The 20,955-nt window shown below is 37.2% G+C and overlaps 1 protein-coding gene across 2 annotated transcripts in view; it reads right to left on the bottom strand.

The window, feature by feature from the left end:
• Positions 1 to 20,955, bottom strand: part of SHOC1 (shortage in chiasmata 1) — an 85,135-nt gene that overhangs the window by 17,158 nt on the left and 47,022 nt on the right. For both annotated transcript variants that reach the window (XM_007449771.1, XM_007449772.1), the window contains 4 exons: positions 17,380 to 17,558; positions 7,111 to 7,183; positions 2,738 to 2,804; positions 887 to 1,065 (listed from right to left, as the gene is read on the bottom strand). In XM_007449771.1, the coding sequence (XP_007449833.1) occupies positions 887 to 1,065; positions 2,738 to 2,804; positions 7,111 to 7,183; positions 17,380 to 17,558 (498 nt within the window). The remainder of the gene's footprint in view (positions 1 to 886; positions 1,066 to 2,737; positions 2,805 to 7,110; positions 7,184 to 17,379; positions 17,559 to 20,955) is intronic.

Below are 20,955 nucleotides of genomic sequence, written 5' to 3'. Positions count from 1 at the left end.
ACGAGCAATTCATTTTACCCTGGAATTTTTACTTCTTAGAACAAGTACATAAAGATATATAAGATATATAAACTACTATAAATCTTGTGGTATAATAGTAGAAAATTGAAGCATTATAAATGACCCAAATAAGGAATTGGTTGAATAAATTCAGTTTAAAGATGAATGTTTACCTTTTATCCTTTCTTGAACCCATGTTTTAATTATTTAATGAAGTTAATGCTTAAATCTCTGTATCAAAGATTCTAAAGTAATAATTATGGTTACTGTATTTTTAGAATTGAGTTGGAATGTCTCAGAATTCAAACTTCCTACTCATACTTGAGGTGGATGGAAAGTGACTTATGGCAAGTTTTGAATGAGAGATGCACTGGGACTAAAAATATACAGGCCTTTTAATTTAATCGATCTGAGAATTCACAACCTTAGTCATGTGAAGCGTTACTGAGAAATACAAAGAAACCAAATGCTGTGCAAAGTGGTTTAGACTCTGCCAAGCATTTGTGCATAATTTTTTGTTGTGTATTAAAAGTTCTCTGTGTTAGTCAACATACTATGACATATTTTTCCCTAAAATTCAATAAAAATATTGCCGCATAAAAGTCAGTTAAGATTAGATATAATTTAATTGTGCTATTATAAGTAAAATTTAGAAGCTAAAGGGATGAAGACAAATAGAATCAGTAAAGGCTATTTTACAAAAGAGGAATATGAGGCAAGAGATAGTTAAAGGCCTTGCTCAAGGTCACACAGTTGGAGGTGAGGTTAGAGCTTGAACTCAAGTCTTCTAATGCTATAGTTTATTCTCTTTCCATAGATCAGAAATAGAAAGCAGAAAATTTTCACACTAATGGAACAAAAAAGGAATTTTAGTTTATATCCTTACTCTTTAAAACTGTGTCTGGAAGAATCACTTTAAAGGCCAAGTAAGGAATATTCAATTTTTCACAATGTTCAGCCCAACAAGAGTTTTCTACAAAATTGTATTCCACCACAAATGAGAAATTACTCCAGGGGAAATCTGCTCCAATATATTGATTGTGTACAACTGCACAGAAACTTGTACTGAAGACAAAAGAAAGCCAAGAAAATAGAATTAGTCTTGTGTCATTATACACTTGGAATGCTAAAAGATGACTGTTTTGGCTATTTTATTCTTCTCTAATCTATGCCTACTTATCTTGGAAGGACACTGGCGTATTTTCTGTTGACTTGTTTTCCAATTGTGCTAATCTCTTTTTATCCTTCTTTTTGATGGTCATACTTTAAAAAGAAACAAACCAGGATATAAAAAAACTGTGGACTATTTCACATCCTCATATGCAAGGGACCCTATTTTATTACCTGAGTCTTATCAGTAATACACAAATCACCATGAGAAATCAACCTCATTTTCTTATAAATGTGAGATTTTAATCTTTGAGAATCTATATAGTAGAATATTACCTGATTACTTTATTTTTTATTTATTTTTTATTTTTATTTTTTGGCTGTATTGGGTCTTCATCGCTGCGTGTGGGCTTTCTCCAGCTGTGGTGAGTGGAGGCTACTCTTCGTTGCAGTGCGTGGGCTTCTCATTGTGGTGGCTCCTCTTGTTGCGGTGCATGGGCTCTAGGTGCACAGGCTTCAGTAGGTGTGGCACATGGGCTCAGTAGTTGTGGCTCGCGGGCTCTAGAGCGTAGGCTCAGTAGTTGTGGGGCACAGGCTTAGTTGCTCCGCGGCATGTGGGATCTTCCCAGACCAGGGCTTGAACCCGTGCCCCCTGCATTGGCAGGCGATTCTTAACCACTGTACCACCAGGGAAGTCCCTACCTGACGACTTTGAAATGGCTTTTTTTTTCCTCAATGGGCTTCATAAGTGATTTAACAAAAAAAAGGTGGGTACGTAAATATCGTAAGTTTATCTTTCCCATCTTTGAATTTCATATAACATAGAATTTACTATAATTAAAGTTCTCTACTGCTGCTTTCTATCTAGAAATAATTTCTACATAAAATAAGGCAAAATGAAAACATTTTTAGACAAGTTAACACAAACTTTATTATTAGCAGGCTCTCACTGAAAGAATTTCTAAGTGATGTACTACAAGAAGAAGGAAACTCAAAAGGAATGAAGAAAATATAAGAAACAATGCTGAGCAAAAACACTGGTTAGAAAGAAACAAGTGTAAGTCTAAATAGGTGCTACTTGTACTGACACTAACAATAACAATGATAATTTGGAGATATTAAAGAAAGATTGAACTAAAATTCTGGACGACAATAATAAATGATACACAAGGCAATAAACTTAGTTAAAGCATTTTTCAGGAAGAGGGTGGAGACATTGATTAATTTCAGGTTTTATTAAACCTTTTTTGGGACTTCCCTGGTGGTCCAGTGGTTAAGAATCTGCCTTCCAATGCAGGGGACGTCGGTTCAATCCCTGGTCGGGGAACTAGGATCCCACATGCCGCAGGGCAATTAAGGCCGTGCACCGCAACTACTGAGCTTGTGCGCTCTGGTGCTCACATACTGAAACTAGAGACGTCCACGCACCTCAACGAAAAGACCCGCATGTTGCAACGAAGATCCCATGTGCTGCAACTAAAACCTGACGCAGCTAAATAAGTAGATAAATACATTTTTAAAAACTGGTTAAAAAAAACTGTTTAAAAAGTTAAGTTCTAGGAGAAACTGCACTTTTCCTGTGGAACTGGTATGTCTCCTCCCCACAGATGAACAAATATGTTTTTACCCATTTAAAACACCTTTGGATTCCAGAAAATCTTTTTTGTTCGAATGTAAGACAGTCAGTGTCAAACCTGTTGGAGTAATACAAAAAGATTTTTTCAATATTTTGTTCATATATATTTTTAGGTGTGTCATATATTTCACTACCATAAAAATGAATTAAAGATCTGTGAACAAGGATTATTTTTCTAAGTCTAGGGAATCAGAAAGTTTGAGCCATGGGCACTGTTTCTGGTGTGTATGTATGTTGTGTGTATATAAGCCTGGAAATTCTGAATTTATTATGTAAAATAATAAAATGGATCAAAAACTTAATGTTAAAATAACTAAATACTCACCAGTTCTGTGCAGTTCATTTTATTTTGCTAAAAATTACGGTAGATTTTACCTTTTTTCTAGCCAAAAATTTAAGTACATAACTAAAGCAGCAAGAGACTATATTTCAGTGCGGTAGGAGTTTTTTTCTCCTTTCTCCTTGCTGTATAAGAAAAAGAAGACTTCCTGGATACTACCTGTTTTGTAGATTCACTCCTGCTTCTCAATTATAATTTAAACTACTTATTTATGTTATATTTTAAACAAAATATAATAAACTTAAAAATTTTATTATACCCACATATACAGTTTATTTTTGGTACACATAATTAATTTAAGAGCAGCTAATTCTAGTAAAAATAAATTCTATACTCTATTAGTGAACTTTTGTCAACTGTAGAGTTCCCAAAGGTGTGATGTAATAATGGCAGAGTAATGTTTAATAATTTCATGCTTACTTGATATGACAGTAGTTTTGGTGATAATAAGAATGGAGTTAGTAGTATTTCTCTTATAATTTATGAGGTCATATTATTTAAAACCTAATCTCCTTAAGTGGTTTGTACTAGCTTTGATCCCAAAGCAGATTACTTGCTGAGCACATTACTAGGATCTTTCAAACACATGGAACAATGGAACCACATCTTTATTTTCTAACACTAGACAGAAAGAAAAGGCCTAGCTTCTAGATACAGAGGATAATTGCCAGTTACAGAGTAAAAACATTTTTCAGTATATAGAGTCAATATTTTTGTGTCAGCAGACCTTGTTGAAACAAAACAATAAGAGTAGTAATGATATAATCCCAAATGCCAAGAGAAATAGGAATGTTCGGCATGAAGCCTACATAAGAACCGATATATATACAGCAATAATTTGCCAATATATCTTATGTGACATCAAAGGAAAATGTGTCTCCTTAAGTAGGTTTAAGTATTCTTTTCTGTGGGGCAGGAATATTTCCTCAGCTTTTTCACAATAATATTCCTCTGGTTATCCAAATCCCTTTGTCTAATTAATATTTTAAAATTTATTTTTTAGAATTTTTATTGGAGTATAGCTGATTTACAATGTTGTGTTAGTTTCAGGTGTACAGCAATCAGTTATACATATACATATATCCCCCTTTGTTTTATAATGCTAACATTGGTCAGTGCAATATACACTACTATGTATAAAATAGATAACTAATGAGAACCTGCTGTATAGCACAGGGAACTCTACTCAGTGCTCTTTGGTGACCTAAATGGGAAGGAAATCCAAAAAAGAGAGGATATATGTATACATATAGCCGATTTACTTTGCAATACAGCAGAAACTAACACAACATTGCAACTATACCCCAATTTAAAAAAAAAGTTTCCAATTACCCTGATTGTCTAGACAACTGTGGCAGCTTCAGCTCCTCAATTGTTAAGTATTGCTCTAGCATTTTGGTACTAGTAAGGATCTTGTGATTTGGTAAATATGAATTTATCTTCCCAGGACTGGAAAACTGAATGAAATAATAAGATCCAAGCTTGAAAATCTGGACTCTAGCACATGATAACATCGTCAAGAAATAGCACCGTATAAGGCTCTGCTTAAAAGAGCTTTCCATTCTCACATTACTATTGATATGTTTTAATAGTTTACTAACTTCACAGAGTAGCAGATATTTGTCACAATACTTGCATATATTTCAGTTGAATCTTTCTCACTAGTCTTAGTCTAAGTAGGGTATATAGGGAGGTATTCATTAGCTTATTCATTTATTCAATAAATCTTTATGAGGTGCCTTTCATGTTCCAGGCATTTTTGTGGGTGCTGGAGATACAAATCAGGGCATGGTCATTACCTTCCAGAAGCTGAAATTTTAGTGAGGAAAACAGACAAGATAATCAGTTATTATAGCCCAGGATGGTAAGAAGTGCCTTAGAAGGATGCACATAATACCCTGAGAGTAGAGAGGGAAAGTATTTAAATCAAGGTTTCCTAACCAAATGTTTTAACTAATTTTTAAAGGATGTGTAGGAGTTAGCTTCCTAAAGAAGAGAGAAGAGCATTATGATAGCAGGAACAGGAAGTGTAAAGGCATGGAGATAGACAGCAAGATAATAGTTTGGTAGGGTTAGAGCAAAGAAATATTTTGGGAGATGACAAAAGATGCAGTTCATAGAGGGAAGAGAATAAATAAAGGCTGACACAGGTTGAGGGTGGTATTTTATTTTATTTTATTTTTAAGACTGGAAGGCTTAAAGATTAAGAGAAAGAGTCATTAGAGAAGAAGGCTGGCTGGGAAATAACTGATGGAGGAACAAAGTGTTTGAGACTGCATGAAGAGATGGGATCCACAGAACAAGTGATAGATTGGTTCTCAAAGGGTGGAGATTCACCTCCTCTGTAGAGAAAGGAGGAAAGATAAAACAATAGAAGAAATAAATGTAAGTTTGTAGATGGTGGGGAAGATGAAACTGAGGAGGATTATTACTGGGCTAAAGGATGTTAGAAGGCATAATTCCCTTCTCAAAATGAGGGGATGAGTGGCATGGTACGGGTTTATGGTACAGCCATTAGTATGATAGGAATGGGAACTAAGAACATATAGAAAGATTGTTAAGAATTATTAAAATCCCTTATAAGTTCAGAGAACCTGATTTTGTAGTGGTACCAATCTATCTGATTTTCTCCAGTAATGCTCAGCAGCTCAGGTGTAGGAATAGAGAGATTAAATCTTGATTGATTGAGGGCTGAAGTTTAAATGGAAGGTATCAATACAATAGAAGAACAAGACTGATTAAAGTGATGGCCATCCCCAATTCTGGAAGGAGAAAAAAGGAGTTGACAATTTATAAATCTCTAGAATGCTGAAGATCATGAAAGAGCTAGAGGTAGCTGTAGACAGAGAACAATGTATCAGAGTTTAAAGTTTAGAGGCAGGACAGTTCTGTATTATCGCAAGGTCGATAGCAAAGTGAAGGAGTGAATATCATATTTGTTGTGAAGGCCAACAAAACTAAAAGGTCAGGGTATTGAATGAATCATTCACATTAAAGACACCTAGGATAATGGCAGGACCAGAAATAAAGAGAGTACCATGAACCAGGTGCAAAACTGTCCATGGATGATTGTGGGGTAGTAGAGAATGACATGGCAATATGGCATAGCCTCAAAGGATGGAGGAATAAAGTTTTGGAAAGGATAATGGAAAGCAAGAAATGGCCTTCTCATCCCTATACATAGAGAGAGAAAATTATCAGCTTCTATATGAAAGGGATACAGGGGAAGCATTATCATCTAGGGAAAGTTGGGTTTCACTTAAGACAAGGAGATGAAGAAGGAGAAAAGTTTACATCTTAGCAATGGGTTCCACAGCACAAGGTGGAAAGGGTTGGCAGAGTGGGCAGTAGTGGGTAGAAGAGTTGAAAAATGACCCTGGAACAAGAGAAACTTAGGTTCAAATCCTGATTCCCTCACTTACTACCTGTGATTTTGGCGTGATACATCACTTTTATGAATTTTAGTTTCTTCATTGTAAAATTTGACTTAATAAAACCTATTCATAGAGTTGTAAGTAGTCCATAATATTAGCGATTAGTAGGCAATAAAAGGTGTCAATTGGTAATATAATTAATAGTAATGATAATGTACATATAAGTACATTGTAGTATATTTATATTGCAGACTAATATAGTCCACATTGATTTAAAAACTGATTAGATCCCACTGAATTATATATTTTTAAAGTATGAATTTTATGGTGTGTTAATCATATCTTTTTTTTTTTTTTTGGCGATACGCGGGCCTCTCACTGCTGTGGCCTCTCCCGCCAGGGAGCACAGGCTCCGGACGCGCAGGCTCAGCAGCCATGGCCCACGGGCCCAGCCGCTCCGCAGCATGCAGGGTCCTCCCGGACCGGGGCATGAACCCGCGTCCCCCGCATCGGCAGGCGGACTCTCAACCACTGCGCCACCAGGGAAGCCCTGTGTTAATCATATCTTAATTAAAAACTTGGTTAGATCAGTACATTTTTATATATTCAAGCATTTGTTATCAAATGAAGCATAATTTAAAACTCCCTACCTTCTATTTTGTTAAGGATTTTAATGAGTAAATGTTTTTCACCATCTGAATCCATTCTTATTATAATCAGCACCTGTTCAAAAATAAGAATTTCATATACATGTATATCTGAATGATTATTCTTTTTCATATTCTTTTGCTACAGTGAAAAAAATAACAAACTTAATTGGTTACATGAAACTAATGACAATAAGGTGGCAAAGTAAATATTTGTGTTGCAAAATATATCAGTGCTTGAACACAAAGGAATAAATTCTGGTAAGATCAAATATTAATGAGGAAAGTATTCTGGAGTAGGGCATTCTTAGTATTCCTCAAGAATTCCAATATAGGTGACTATATATAAGTTGTCTCTGCCTGTACTGTAAGTGTTACATTTAACACAGGGAGGTTTGAATTGCTGGAGAAAACCAATGATTTGATGCTATACTTTCCTACTTACCATTACAGTTTTGGGGGCATGCAGGGTGGAGATAACAAATCAACCATAGGTTGTTTCCGTATCTTGGCTATTGTAAATAATGCTGCAATGAACATAAGGGCGTATCTTTTCAAACTAGTGTTTTTGTATTCTTCTGTCAAATACCTGGAAGTGGGGTAGATGGTTCATATGGGAGTTCCATTCTTAATTTTTTGAGGCATCTCTATACTGTTTTCCATAGTGGCTGCACCAGCTTACGTTCCCACCAACAGTGTATGAGGGTTGCTTTTTCTCCAAATCCTCACCAATATTTATTATTTCTTGCCTTTTTGATAATAGCCATTATGTTAGGTGTGATATGATATCTCATTGTGGTTTTGATTTGCATCTCCCTAACAATTAGTGATGTTGAACATCTCTTCATGTGCCTATTGGCCATCTGTATGTCTTTTTTGGGAAAATGTCTATGAAGCTCCTCTGCCCATTTTAAAATTTTTTTTGTAGTTGTTGTTGAGTAGTATGAGTTCTTTATATATTTTGGATATTAACACCTTATTGAATATAATAATTTGCAAATATCTTCTCTTATTCAATAAGTTGTCTCTTCATTTTGATGATGATTTTCTTTGCTGTGCAGAAGCTTTTTAGTTTGATGTAGTCCCATTTGTTTATTTTTACTTTTGTTTCCCTTGCCTGAGGAGACATAACCAGAAACATATTTCTCAGACTGATGTCAAAGAGTGTACTGCCTATGTTTTAGCATTTCAGGTCTTACATTCCAATCCTTAATCCATTTTGAGTTGATTTCTGTGTATGGTGTGAGACAGTGGTCTACTGTTTTTTTTTTGTATGTGGCTGTCCAGTATTCCCAACACCATTTATTGAAGAGACTATCCTTTCTCTATTGTTTCTTCTTTGTTCCTTTGTTGTAAATTAATTGTCCATATATATGTGGGTTTATTTCTGGGCTCTCAATTCTGTTCCACTGATCTATGCATCTGTTTTTCTGCCAATACCATGCTCTTTTGATTACTATAGCTTTGCAATGTAGTTTGAAATCAGGGACTGTGGTGCCTCCAGCTTTGTTCTTTTTTCTCAGGATTGCTTTGGCTAGTTATGGTCTTTTGTGGTTCCATATAAATTTTAGGATTTTTTGTTCTATTTCTGTGGAAAAATGTCTTTGGGATTTTGATAGGGATGGCATTGAATGTGTAGATTGTTTTAGGTAATATGGACATTTCAACAATGTTAATTATCCCAATCCATAAGCATGGAATATCTTTCCATTTATTTGCGTCTTTAATGTCCTTCAACAATATCTTATAGTTTTCAGTGTACAGGTCTTTCACCTCCTTGGTTAAATTTATTCCTAGGTATTTTTTGTTCTTTTTGTTGTGATTGTAAATAGGATTGTTTTCTTAATTTCTCTTTCTGCTAGCTCATTTTTAGCATATAGAAATGCAACAGATTTTTTTTTTTTTTGCGGTACGTGGGCCTCTCACTGTTGTGGCCTCTCCTGTTGCGGAGCACAGGCTCCAGACGCACAGGTTCAGCGGCCATGGCTCATGGGCCCAGCTGCTCCGCGGCATGTGGGATCTTCCCAGACCGGGGCATGAACCCGTGTCCCCTGCATCGGCAGGTGGACTCTCAACCACTGCACCACCAGGGAAGCCCGCAATAAATTTTTGTATGTTGATTTTGTACCCTGCAACTTTACCGTATTTGTTTTGTTATTTCTCATAGTATTTTGGTGGAGTCTTTAGGGTTTTCTACACATAAAATTACGTCACCTGCAACAGTGACAGTTTTACTTTTTCCTTTCCAATTTGGATGAATTTTATTTCTTTTTCTACCTAATTGCTCTGGCTATAATTTCTAATACTATATTGAATAAGAGTGGTGAGAGTGGGCATCCTTATCTTGTTCCTGATTTTAGAGGGACAGTTTTCAGCTTTTCACCATTGAGTATGATGTTAGCTGTGGGTTTGTCATATATGGCCTCTATCATGCTGAGATACACTCCTTCTACACCCATTTCATTGAGAGTTTTTTTTTAATCATAAATAGGTGTTGCATCTAGTCAAATGCTTTTTCTGCATCTATTGAGATGATCATATGTTTTTTTTTTTTTTTTTGCGGTACGCGGGCCTCTCACTGTCGTGGCCTCTCCTGCTGCGGAGCACAGGCTCCGGACGTGCAGGCTCAGCCACCATGGCTCACGGGCCCAGCCGCTCCGCGGCACGTGGGATCCTCCCGGAACGGGGCACGAACCTGCGTCCCCCGCAACGGCAGGCGGACTCTCAACCACTGTGCCACCAGGGAAGCCCAATCATATGTTTTTTATCTTTCATTTTGCTAAGGTGTATCACACTGGTTTGAGAATATTGAACCATCTGTGCATCCCTGGAATAAATCCTACTTGGTAATACTATATGAACCTTTTAATGTATTGTATTTGGTTTGCTAATATTTTGTTCAGGATTTTTGCATCTATATTCATCAGAGATATTGGTCAGTAATGTATATTTTTTGTATTGTTTTTGTCTGGACTTGGTATCAGGGTAATGCTGGCCTTGTAAAATGAGTTAGAAAGTGTTCCCTCCTCTTCAATATTTTGGAAGAGTTTGAGAAGGATGGGTATTAATTCTTCTTTGAATGTTCGGTAGAATTCACTTGTGGAGCCATCTGACTCTGGGCTTTTGTTTTTTAGGAGGTTTTTTTTCCATTACTGTTTTAATCTCTTTACTAGAAATTGGTCTATTCAATTTTTCCATTTCTTCATAATTCAGTCTTGGAAGGTTGCATGATTCTAAGAATTTCTTCATTTCTTCTAGGTTGTCCACTTTGTTGCTTACTAACTATTCAGAATATTCTCTTACAATCTTTGTATTTTTGTGGTATCCATTGTTATTTTTCTCCTTTATTTTCTGATTTTATTTATCAGAGCCTTCTTTTTTTTTTTTCTTAGTGAGTCTGGTTAAAGGTTTGTCATTTTTGTTTTCCTTTTTTTTTTTTTTTTTGTGGTACACAGGCCTCTCACTGTTGTGGCCTCTCCGTTGCGGAGGCACAGGCTCCGGACGCACAGGCTCAGCGGCCATGGCTCAGTACACAGGCCTCTCACTGTTGTGGCCTCTCCCGTTGCGGAGCACAGGCTCCGGACGCACAGGCTCAGCGGCCATGGCTCACGGGCCTAGCCGCTCCACGGCATGTGGGATCTTCCCGGACCAGGGCACAAACCTGTGTCCCCTGCATCGGCAGGTGGATTTTCAACCACTGCGCCACCAGGGAAGCCCATTTTTGTTTACCTTTTCAAAGAACCAACTCTTAGTTTCGCTGATCTCTTCTATTGTCTTTTTAGTCTCTATTTTATTTACTTTTGCTCTGATCTTTATTATTTCCTTCCTTCTACTGACTTTGGGCTTCATTTGTTTCTTTTTCTAGTTATTTTAGGTGTAAGGTTAGATGATTTGATACTTTCTTGTTTCTTGAGATAGGCTTGTATTGATATAAACTTCCCTCTTAGTACTGCTTTTGCTGCATCCCATAGATTTTGGTATATCGTATTTTCATTTGTCTTAAGGTATTTTAAAAATTCTCCTTTGATTTCTTCATTGACCCAATAGTTGCTCAGTAGCATGTTGTTCAGTCTCCACATATCTGTGATGTTTTCAGCTATCTTCTTATAGTCTCATAGTGTTGTGGTCGGAAAAGATGCTTGATATGATTTCAATCTTCTTAAATTTATTGAGACTTGTTTTGTGTCCCAACATACTGTTTATCCCTGAGAAAGTTCCATGTGTGCTTGAGAAGAATGTGTATTTTGCTGCATTTGGACGGAATGTCCTGTACCAATCTATCAAATCCATCTGGTTTAATGTTTCATTTAAGACCACTGTTTCCTTGTTGACCTTCTGTCTGGATGATCTATCTATTAATGTAAGTGGGGTGTTAAAGTCTCCTCCTATTATTGTGCTGCACCAATTTCTTCCTTTAGGTCTGTTAATAATTGCTTTATATATTTTGGTGCTCCTATGTTAGGTGCATAGATATTACTAACTATTATATCTTTTTTGTTGTTTGTTTTACTATTATGTCTTTTTGATGAATTATCCCGCATATCAGAATATAATGTCCTTCCTTGTCTCTTGTTACCTTTTATTGGCTTAATGTGTATTTTGTCTGATATGAGTATGGCTACATCTGCTTTCTTTTGGCTGTCATTTGTTTGGAGTATCATCTTCTAGCACTTCACTTTGAGCCTATGTTTGTCTTTAGAGCTGAAGTGAGTCTCCCAGAGGCAGCATATAGTTGGCTCTTGTTTTTTAATCCATCCAGTCACTTTGTGTCTTTTGATTGGTGAATCCAATCCATTTACACTTAGGGTGATTATTGATAGATGAGTACTGAGTACTGCCATTCTATCTTTTGTTTTCTGGTTGTTCTATATCCCCATTGTTTCTTTTTCCTGTGTTTCTGTCTGCCATTTTGGTTTGGTAGTTTTCTATGATGTTTTTTTCAGTTTCCTCTTTTTTTTATGTTTTGTGTCTTTGTTTTAGATTTATGCTTGGTGGTTACCAAGAGGTTTGTGTGAAATGTATCATAGATAAAGTGGTCCTTTTTCTGATGATAGCATCTTATCTTCATTTGCCTATATGGCTTCCATTCTTTTCCTCTTCCCCTTTTATGTTTTTCTTGTCTCAAATTATCCCTTTTTATATTGCATGTTACCAAACTGAAGTGGCTATTTTTTTCCTGATATTTCTCCCTTTAACCTTTATGTTGTAATAAAGTATTTAAAAACCTATTCTGATACAGAGTTGCAATTTTCTTATTCTGTTCATCTATTTATCACCTTAAAGTTTTGTGTACTTTTGCCTTTTTTTTTCTGGCAGCAGAGCTCCTTTCAACATTTCTTATAAGGCAGGTCTAGTGTTGATAAAAATCCCTCAGCTTTTGTTTGTCTGGGAAAGCCCTTATTTCCTCTTCATATCTGAATGATAACTTTGTTGGATAGAGTATTCTTGGATGACAGTTTTTATCTTTCAGTATTTTGAGAATGTCATTCCACTCCCTCCTGGCCTGTTGAGTTTCTGCTGAGAAATCTGCTGATCTGCTAAATAGGGATTCCTTTGTAGGCTGCATCCTTTTTTCACTGACTGCATTTAAAATTCTTTTTCATTGACTTTTTTTTTTTGCAGTATGTGGGCCTCTCACTGTTGTGGCCTCTCCCGTTGCGGAGCACAGGCTCCGGACGCGCAGGCTCAGCGGCCATGGCTCATGGGCCTAGCACTCCACAGCATGTGGGATCTTCCTGGACCGGGGCATGAACCCACGTCCCCTGCATCGGCAGGCGGACTCTCAACCACTGCGCCACCAGGGAAGCCCTTTCATTGACTTTTGACAGTGTCTTGGAGAAGATCTTTTTGCATTGAGGTGATTAGGTGTTCTCTTAGCTTCATAGACTTGTATATCCAGTTCCTTCCCCAGGTTTGGGAAGTCCTCAGCTGTTATTTCTTTAAATAAACTCTCTGCTACCTTCTCTGTTTATTCTTCTTCTGGGATAACCACTACCCTAATGTTGCCCTTCCTAAAAGAGTCAGATAATGCTCATAAAATTTCCCCCTTTTTTATATCTTAATTCTTTTTCCTCTTCTACCTGTACCATCTCTAGATTTCTAAATTTAAGCTCAATACTTCTTTCTTCCATATGGTCTTCTCTATTTCCAGTGCTTTCTAATGAATTCTCAATCTCATTTATTGAGCTCTTCAGCTTCAGAATTTGTTTGGTTCTTTTTTAGTTTCAGTCTCTTTGGTAAAGTATTCCTTCTGTTCATTAATTTTATTCCTGAGCTCATCGAACTGCCTTTCTGAGTTTTCTTGTAGCTTGTTGTTTCTTCATGACAGCTATTTTGAATTCTCTATCAGTTAGATTGCAATATTCCATGACTTTAAGTTTGATTTCTGCTGAATTGTCATTTTGTTTTTGTGATACAGTGTCGCTGTGGTTCTTCATGGTGCTGGATAAGTTGTTCCTCAGCTGACACATCTGAAGTAGTGAACACCTTTCTTCTTTAAGTAAAAATAACTTTTTCTACTTGATTTTAATGAACCAACAAGTTATAAATTAGAAGCCTTTCTCTTTTTTTAAAAAAACATAAGACCCTGTTAGGAGATTTATTTATCACAAGGAAAAGATTTATCCAGCAAAAAAAATCTACTGAGACACAGCAGTTCCCTTTTCAGAGGTGCTGCAATAAAGAAGACAATAGCAATATCTTTACTGTTTAGGTCGATACAATTATTGGATGGGTGAAAGCAAGAAGCAAAAAATATAAATTTCACACTCAGTGACCTAGTAATTTGTCAGTCATTTTTCTGCATTAAACCTAATGCATCCTCTGGGACTGGGGCAAAGGATTCCAGAGAAATCACACTCCTGGCCTGGCCATGCTCCAAATTCCACACCATCTTTTCTATTCCTTTCTTTCTTTCTTTCTTTTTTAAATTTTCATTGAGGCATAGTTGATTTACAATGTTGTATTAACTTCAGTTATACAGCAAAGTGAATCAGTTATACATATATATATATCCATTCTTTTTTTAGGTTCTTTTCCCATATAGGCCATTACAGCATATTGAGTAGAGTTCCCTGTGCTATACAGTAGGTTATTATTAGTTGCCTATTTTATATATAGTAGTGAGTATATGTCAATCCCAATCTTCCAAATTATCCCTCCTCCCTTATCCCCTGTTAACCACGCTTGTTTTCTACATCTGTGATTCTATTTCTGTTTTGTAACTAAGTTCATTTATACCCTTTTTTTAGATTCCACATATAAGTGGTATCATATATTTGTCTTTCTGTGTCTGACTTACTTCACTCAGAATGACAATCTCTAGGTCCATCCATGTTGCTGCAAATGACATTATTTTGTTCTTTTTTATGGCTGAGTAATATTCCATTGTATATATATGTGCCACATCTTCTTTTTTTTTTTTGCAATACGTGGGCCTCTCACTGTCGTGGCCTCTCCCCTTGCCGGACGCGCAAGCTCAGCGGCCATGGCTCCACGGCATGTGGGATTCTCCCGGACCGGGGCACGAACCCGTATCCCCTGCATCGGCAGGCGGACTCTCAACCACTGCGCCACCAGGGAGGCCCTGTGCCACATCTTCTTTATCCATTCCTCTGTTGATAGACATTTAGATTGCTTCCATGTCCTGGCTACTGTAAACAGTGTTGCAATGAACACTGGGGTGCATGTATCTTTTCAAATTATGGTTTTCTCTGAGTATATGCCCAGGAGTGGGATTGCTGGGTCATATGGTAGTTCTGTTTTTAGTTTTTTAAGGAACCTCCATACTGTTTTCCATAGTGGCTGTACCCCTTTACATTCCCACCAACAGTGTAGGAGGGTTCCCTTTTCTCCACACCCTCTCCAGCATTTACTGTTTGTAGATCTTTTGATCATGGCCATTCTGACCCGATCTGGCATGTGAGGTGATACCTCATTGTTTTTGATTTGCATTTCTCTAATAATTAGTGATTTTTTTAAAGACTTATTTATTATTAATTTATTTATTTAATTTATTTTTGGTTGCATTGGGTCTCAGTTGCGGCACTTCAGGCTCTTCGTTGCAGCGCATGGGTTTCTCACTAGTTTTCTCTTCTCTAGTTGTGGTGCATGGGTTCCAGAGTGTGTGGGGTCTGTAATTTGGGGCCTGCAGGCTCTCTAGTTGAGTCGTGTGAGCTCAGTAGTTGTGGCACACGGGCTTAGCTGCCCCACAGCATATGGGATCTTAGTTCCCTGACCAGGCTTCGAACCTGTGTCCCCTGCATTGTAAGGTGGATTCTTCACCACTGGACTACCAGGAAAGTCCCTAATTAGTGATGTTGAACATCTTTTCATGTGCTTTTTGGCCATCTGTATGTCTTCTTTGGAGAAATGTTTATTTATATCTTCTGCCCATTTTTTGATGGGGTTGTTTGTTTTTTTGATATTCAGTTGCATGAGCTATTTGTATATTTTGGAGATTAATCTCTTGTCGGCTGCTTCATTTGTAAATATTTTCTCCCATTTTAAGGGTTGTCTTTTTGTTTTGTTCATGGTTTCCTTTGCTGTGTAAAAGCTTTTAAGTTTAATTAGATCCCATTTGCTTATTTTTGTTTTTATTTTCATTAGTCTAGGAGGTGGATCAAAAAAGATCTTGTTGAGATTTATGTCAAAGAGTGTTCTGCCTATGTTTTCCTCTAAGAGTTTTACAGTGTCCGGCCTTATGTTTAGGTCTTTAATCCATTTTGAATTTATTTTTGTGTACGGTGTTAGGAAATGTTCTAGTTTCATTCTTTAGCATATAGCTGTCCAGTTTTCCCAGCACCACTTACTGAAGAGGCTGTCTTTTCTCCATTGTAAATAGAAGCCTTTCTCTTATTTTCCAGTAGGTGGCACTATAGCACATTGTTTTCTCTTACCTGCGCTGCCTCTGGTTGTGTTTGAGTATTGGCACTTTCTACCCTCCGTGTCTACATCAGAGGGGTCACCCAAAGCATTTGTTGTCACTGCTTGTGCCTCTGGGGTTGTTGGTGCCTTGCTGTTTCTGGTGTTACTGATGTCACTGCCTGAGTACTAGGATGGTGGCCTCATTTGGGATCCTTGAGTCGCAGGCTCTGCCACTGCAAGAGGAGCAGGAAGGCCAGGAGGAGGAACTGGGGTCATGTGTGCCATTCCTTTTCTGGTGCTCTTGGGTTTCCGGGGTCACCCACAGCTGATGGAGGGTGGGGCGCCAGAGCTGTGGGTGTCTCTGAGCTGGAGGGACAGGGTCACAGGCCTCGTGCCACGGCTGCTCAGCTATCTGTGGTTGTGGGTACCAGTGCAAGTGGTAGGCTGGGGTCATGTGGGATGCCGCCCTCGCTGCTACTGGGTTCTCTGGACTGGGGTTCAGCTGCTGCAGCCCAGGGGCCAAAACTGCAGGCACTGCCTATGCTGATCCTCCAGTTCTGCCTCTTCTATGGGTTCCATTCCACCTATCTTTACAGGTGCAGATGGGTGGAACTCTCCAGTGTCCTGGTGTTAGGCAAAGGCCCCTTTGTTGAGTTGTGGATGTTTTCCTGGTTGCAGATTGAAGGGGAGAGCCAAGAGAGCATCTCTTCCTGCCATGATGCTGACATCACTCCCCAATTTTAAATTTCTTACTGATTGATTTAATTTGTTTTAATGACTTAGGCAAGTTACCCAAGTAACCATAGAGTTGGGGATAAAAACATCCCCAGCAGGGACAGAGAGGAAAAGGAAGAAAAAGGCCAAATTTCTTTCCAGATTTAGTGTAAAGATTTTGAGATGCTTTTCTGCTTGAAAATATTTTTTAAAGTGTTTTCTCTTAAACCTTTACTTATGCAAACTTTGTTCAATGCTTGAGGTAGAGTGGGCAAAAAATTTCCAACATAATCCAAGAAATAAACAAAGTGCTTTTTTTTTTTTTTAGAATTATATAAGATGAGATTCTGGCTCAATATCTAAAAATTAATTATTGTAGTTCTATTGTTGGGTATGTGTTCATGAACTTACAAGTAGAAAACAAAATTTTTGAGATTTAAAGGATTAATCCACAGAAAACTATGTATAATAAAAATTAAAGTATTTAAAAAATTCAAGACATAAATAATGATGCCAATGATCCTTTCTCTGGGTCTGATTCTGTCCTGTTAACTTACTTAAGGAGAAAACTGTCAAGGGACCAAATAGTATATACTATACCATTTCATAATTTCAAATTAAATGCAAAAATTTATCTTACATCCAATTCTTATATAAGCTGATTGCTGTTATCTGCTTTATTTCAGTACTTACCTTAATTTGCTGTCCACTTTGCATCCAATTTAGTATCTGACATTGCAATTCTTGTATCTTGTAGCTGGTTTCAGGCTTTTTTTCCCTAATAAACTGTACAATCTCCAGTTGTCGCCAAATGTCATCCAAATAGGAGCCTAAAATGCTTTTGTAGATATCTTTTGCATTTGACAAATATCCTGTTAAAAACAAAAGTGGGGAAAAAAAGCATGTCTTTTTGTTCTTTTAGAAACTGCATGGTAAAAACGTAAAAGGAAATAAGGGTCATAGCAGAGACAGTTAAATTTCCCTTTACTACTTTTCTGATTTTGATCAAAGATAGCAACTAATGAAAACCTTAAATTTAAGTGAAGCTGAGAAATATGTAGCAAATGTCTATTTTTTTTTTTTTAATTTTTATTTATTTATTTATTTTTTGCGGTACGTGGGCCTCTCACTGTTGTGGCCTCTCCCGTTGCAGAGCACAGGCTCCGGATGCGCAGCCCCAGAAGCCATGGCTCATGGGCCCAGCCACTCCACGGCATGTGGGATCTTCCCGGACCGGGGCACGAACCCGTGTCCCCTGCATTGGCAGGCGGATTCTGAACCACTGCGCCACCAGGGAAGCCCGCAAATGTCTATTTTTAAGCTACATAATACCAATATAACTGGATATACTCTACATATTCTCTGAATATTTCTCATCCTTTCCTGCCTTCTGGCTTGTTAAATGCTATTGCCTTCTTCCTAAACCCTAGAATCTACACTTACATGCAAGTCCTGTGGTAATGCATTTCACTGAGATTTTCTTGGTATGCTATCGATACAGCTTTGCACTTGATTTCTGGTTATTTATGTATATGACTTAACAACCTCACTAGTCTATAAGCTCTCATAATCCATGATATTTAAGCATAATTAATTTATGTAGCTGCTAAAACAGCAGTGCCTAAATTCAGACTCACTAAGAGCAATTTTAAACACAGAATCCTGAGACCTATCCTTGAAGGTTCAAATTCAAGAAATCTAGATTGAGTCCCAGGGATTCCTATGTGTAAAACTTCTCCCAGTGATTCTACTGCACAGTGAATTTTGTGAATTACTGAAGTAGAGCACCTGGCAGAGTAACTTATGTAGATCAGGTATTCAATGAATATCTGGACAATAAATACAATAATAAATCAAAAAGTTAATGTTCATGTTCATATTTTTATACTATGTACATATTAATTCTAATTTTATACTAATACAGCTAGAATGATAGGCAATTTAGAGACTGACTTATGTTCTTTCTGCTTACTAATCTCCAAACTTCCCACTGATTCTCCATACAGCCATTAGATGTAACTTTCTGAAAGACAAACCTAATCCAGTAGCTTCCCTGTTTCAACGGTTCCCTATCATTTACAGAGTAGTGACTGAACTCTTTTGTGTAGCTTAAAAGGCTTTTCATGGTTTGGCTCTTTCTTACTTCTTCAGGCTTAGCTCTCTTTGCTTTCCACCTTGTACTCTTCAATTTACCCACATGGAACTGTTTGTATATACCCACTAAGTCATTCTTCTGGGCTCTTAATTCTGCCTACAATACCCTTTCATATTTTATTTACTTGGCAAACTCCTACTTATTTAAAAAAAATTCAGCTTGAAAGGGTAACAGTCAACATCCTTTGTGCCATTACTATGTATCTCTACTACAGTACCCATTACACAATACTGATTTTATTTCTGGGTTAAAGCCCAGAAGTGAAACTCTATACTTTTAACCTTGAAACTAATTACCTTGCTAGTTTGGAAGAAGAAGCAAATTGGAAGCTGGGAGAAAATACAGAATTCTGGGTCCAGGGTAGGCAGCCAGACGCACATGGACATTTCTTCCTCTGTCAATATTCACAGAGAAAGAAAGGAGGACAACCTAACTTGCTCTTTGATTTTGAGAGGTTTAGAGGAGTGAGAAAGCCTTCTACTAAAAGTGTCCAAGGCAGCAAGGTTACTCATTATGGCTTGGTACCTAGGGTTTAAGAAGTTATGTTTTCCAACAAGGATTTTACTTTTATGAGTATTCCTCAAGGTAGCCAAATAGTAATGCCAAAGTTTGATTTAGTAAAGGCATTTCCTTGAGGAACAGAAACAATTCAGTTCAAGTATATGGCTCTCAATGGTCTCACTTAATCCTAGGGTAAAATATAGAGTACTTAAAGGTGAATATACTTTAAACAATCCTCCATAAATATTATTTCTCTAATGCAAGATTTTGATAAGTATTGAGCACGAGTGAGTCACAACTGTACTCTCCCTGGGAGTCCAAATATTCTAGATTCTGATATTCTGCCTTACTAATATGCTTTTATAGTTAGCTTAGTTGTTGGTAGGACTGACAATCTTCTATGGCAGCTGAAAATTATAATGAAGACAGGTGACTAAACAGAAGCATGTGACACTACACCATTATACTAACTACAGATACTGTAAACCAGGGCTATAGTTGTCTGGGAATGGAGACAAGACAACTTGATCCAGCATCAGCACTCAAATGCTTTAATTGGAGAAGAAAGGAAAAGCACCATGTTGGGCTTTCTAAAGGTAGCTGTAACTTAGTTACAATACCTGGCCAGATAATACTAATATAATACTTGGCCAAGTATTACAACTCCCAGTGATGTAGAGGGAGTACAGCTGTAACTCGCTGCTGCCCAGTACTTATCCAAACCTTGGATTAAAGAAATAATATTTGTCTGAGTCACAGATAAAAGAAAATGTCTGGGTCACAGATCAGAGAAAAATTATTTTCACTTTGTATATAATGGGTTCTAGAAACTTTAAATTATAAAACATAATCCTAAAAAGATAGCATTACTAAACAAGTCTAAACAACGTGCAATAAGGGGCCTAAAACAGTAATGCAGCAAGACAGATACTTTAAGGATTTTAATAGTTTAGAAAAAATTTCCAAAATCTTTAAAATTTTCAATACATTCAAAATAGTTTGATTTTTAATACTCAAGCAATTCATATCTAACTTATATGCACAACTAAAAAAAGAAATTGCAAAAGATCTTGCTATATAGCTATATTCATCTAGCAAAGATTTGAAGACACATATTCAATGAGGACCTAAAATGTATATGTCAAAGTGTCATCTTACATTAAAAAGCAGTGCATAATAAAAAGAAACGAAATTGAGTTATTTGTAGCAAGGTAGATGGACCGAGAGACTGTCACACAGAGTGAAGTAAGTCAGTAAGAGAAAAACAAATACAGCATGCTAACACATATATATGGAATCTGAAAAAAAAAATGGTTCTGATGCACCTCGGGGCAGGACAGGAATAAAGACGCAGATGTAGAGAATGGACTTGAGGACACAGGGAAGGGTAAGGGTAAGCTGGGACGAAGTGAGAGAGTGGCATGGACATATATATACTACCAAATGTAAAACAGATAGCTATTGGGAAGCAGCCACATAGCACAGGGAGATCAGCTCGGTGCTTTGTGACCACCTAGAACGGTGGGATAGGGAGGGTGGGAGGGAGATGCAAGAGGGAGGAGATATGGGGATATGTATAGCTGATATGTATAGGTGATTCACTTTGTTATACA

Source organism: Lipotes vexillifer, unplaced genomic scaffold, assembly GCF_000442215.2.
Source record: "Lipotes vexillifer unplaced genomic scaffold, Lipotes_vexillifer_v1.1 scaffold230, whole genome shotgun sequence".
NCBI lineage: Eukaryota > Metazoa > Chordata > Mammalia > Artiodactyla > Lipotidae > Lipotes > Lipotes vexillifer.
Note: the sequence above shows the minus strand (reverse complement) of the source record. Positions and strands in the feature narration are given on the sequence as shown.